The sequence below is a fragment of the Diplotaxodon limnothrissa genome, linkage group LG14 (genome assembly GCF_057381915.1).
Source record: "Diplotaxodon limnothrissa isolate DT_005_m linkage group LG14, D_limnothrissa_male_GT1.1, whole genome shotgun sequence".
NCBI classification, from domain to species: domain Eukaryota; kingdom Metazoa; phylum Chordata; class Actinopteri; order Cichliformes; family Cichlidae; genus Diplotaxodon; species Diplotaxodon limnothrissa.
In genome coordinates this window covers 12,548,008-12,550,333 of record NC_140609.1, presented here as the reverse complement: position 1 = coordinate 12,550,333, position 2,326 = coordinate 12,548,008, and the positions used below count along the sequence as shown (strand labels likewise).

General features: G+C 49.6%; 1 protein-coding gene across 1 annotated transcript; it reads right to left on the bottom strand.

The window, feature by feature from the left end:
• Positions 1-305: 305 nt before the first annotated feature.
• LOC146618514 (uncharacterized) lies at positions 306-1,463 on the bottom strand. The gene is made up of 2 exons (XM_085371514.1): positions 1,286-1,463; positions 306-829 (listed from the first exon to the last, which is right to left on the bottom strand). Exons 1-2 carry the CDS (start codon positions 1,461-1,463, stop codon positions 306-308), a joined length of 702 nt encoding a protein of 233 aa, XP_085227640.1.
• Positions 1,464-2,326: the final 863 nt, after the last annotated feature.

Below are 2,326 nucleotides of genomic sequence, written 5' to 3'. Positions count from 1 at the left end.
GCCCGCAACTTTAAATCACTATGGATCACGCGTGGTGTAGTTGGTGTATCAAACAACGCCGGACTGGCATGGCCTCCGTGCTCAGACTGGTTTCCCGGGCTGGTCTGCAACAAACAAATCAAAAAACAAATAGCCATGATTAGCAACATAATTGACATCAAACTCATAATAATTTTGAACATTGTGATGGCTTTTGAAACTCTTCTTTCGTCACCAGTGTCTGATTGTTGTGATGGCATGGTTGTATGTGAATGTTATGGTGTAGTAAAAAGTTCAAAGCCCTTTATCAGAGCCTCTCTCTTGTTCTAGGTGTTCGGTGTGGTACCGCTCCTTTTTCGTTGGCGCAGCGATCTCCTCCTAGGCTGCTCTTCTTTCTTCGACCTTCCGGGTAGACCACCGGTCGGCCCGTTGCACAGGTGTGAGGGTTTATTCTGCCTCTCAATTTCACCTGTGTTGGGTGGAGATTGATCCTTCCCCACCAAGCCCTCGTGCGCAGCTGCGCACTGCGTCCAGTGATACCAGGTGTCGCCTTTCCCCTTCAGTTGGACCGCTGTCGCCGTCCGAGCCGATACCTCATATGGACCAGTCCAGCGGGGTTCCTTCCATTTGCGTTTGATGACTCTCAGCCACACTGCCTTCGCGTCCGGGACCTCTCCTTCTCCTGTGGGCCCTTTACAAGCCGCCTGTTTTGTGAAACTGGACACAAGCGCCTTTAACTCGTTCCAGTAGTCTGCGTGGGACCGGTTCCCCTTTTTGTCCCGTTCAACCGAGCCCACCGTCCAAGGTGCCGGAAACTGTCTCCCAGTTTGCAGCTCGTATGGTGTAAAACCTGTGGATTGATTAACAGAACATCTTATGGTCATCAACGCAACCGGCAGGGCTGCGACCCAATTTAGCCCTGTTTGCGCGCAAATTTTCGCCAATTTGTTTTTCAAATTTAGGTTCATTCTTTCTACTTTCCCCTGAGACTGAGGATGATAGACTGTTCCAAATTTATGCTGGACGCCCAACATTCTTTCTACTTTTTCCAAATCTTGATTTTTAAAATGGGTTCCATTATCTGATCTAATTCTTTTGGGGAACCCATGACGGGGAATGTACTGATTGATTAAACACTTAATGACAGTCTTAGCATCCTCCTTTTTTGTAGCCCAGGCCTCTGGCCAGCCAGTCAAAGCATCAACACACACTAACAAATATCTTACACCGCCAGGTCCAGAATCAATCATATCAGTGAAATCAATAACAATCTCTTCTCCCGGCCTCTCAGGGGGCCGAAACTTACCCACTTCCGGTTTTACTGCTGGCTTAGGATTGTGTGCCCCACAGATTAAGCACATCCTGGCCTTTTCTCTTATCATTCCTCGCAGCTCAGGATGCCACCAATGACACAAGTTTCTCTCCATCTGGGCTATCCCCACGTGGGCGAGTCCGTGGGCTTCATCCACCTTCTGTTCTGCCATTTTGGCTGTCAGCACGGGGCGCCCGTCTGGCCCCCTCCACAAATGTCCATCCTGCCAGGCTCCTTTGCTTTTCCACACCCCCTTTTCCTCTGGGGATGCCTCCTCCTGGGCCTGTGTGACTTCCTCAATCAGGTCAACAGATATCTCCTCTTCTGATGTTACCTGTATCATTTGTCTCCGTCCTTTGTAGCCTGCGGCCTCCTTTGCGGCTTCGTCTGCTCTCTGGTTTCCTTTTTCCACCATGCTGGTTCCTTGGGAGTGCGCTTTGCATTTTATAATGCTCACCTCCTCTGGGTCAGCCAAGGCCTTTTCCAGTTCCTCCATTTCATGTTTGTGGGAAATAGGTGCATTGGTTGCTGTTCTGAATCCTGCTCTTTTCCACTGAGGCAGCTCCACATGCGCTGCTCCAAACGCATATGCCGAATCGGTGTAGATGTTCACTCTCCTGTTCTTGGCTAGTCTCAAAGCTCGAGCTAAGGCTATCACTTCAGCTCTCTGGGCCGACTGCTTTCCCTCAATCCTTCCTGACTCTCTGACCTGATAATCTCCTTCTACTCTGCAAACCACCGCATAGCCTGCTTTCAGTCCTCCTTCGTCTCGGTGGCAACATCCATCGGTGAACCAGTCCTCAGCTCCCGGTATGGGTTCGGCCTTCAGGTCCTCTCTAATCTTTTCCTCAATCTGTGCTCTTCTGGCGCAGTCATGTGGTTCCCCTACACCCATTAAATCTGCCATGTTAATTCCTTCATGTGTGAATGTCAAATTTGGGGCCTCTAAGACTTTGCTCAGTCTCTGTTGTGCCCGTGGTGACATACAAAATGCTTGTGAATTCACGTATGCCACTATGCTATGTGTAGTAAGTA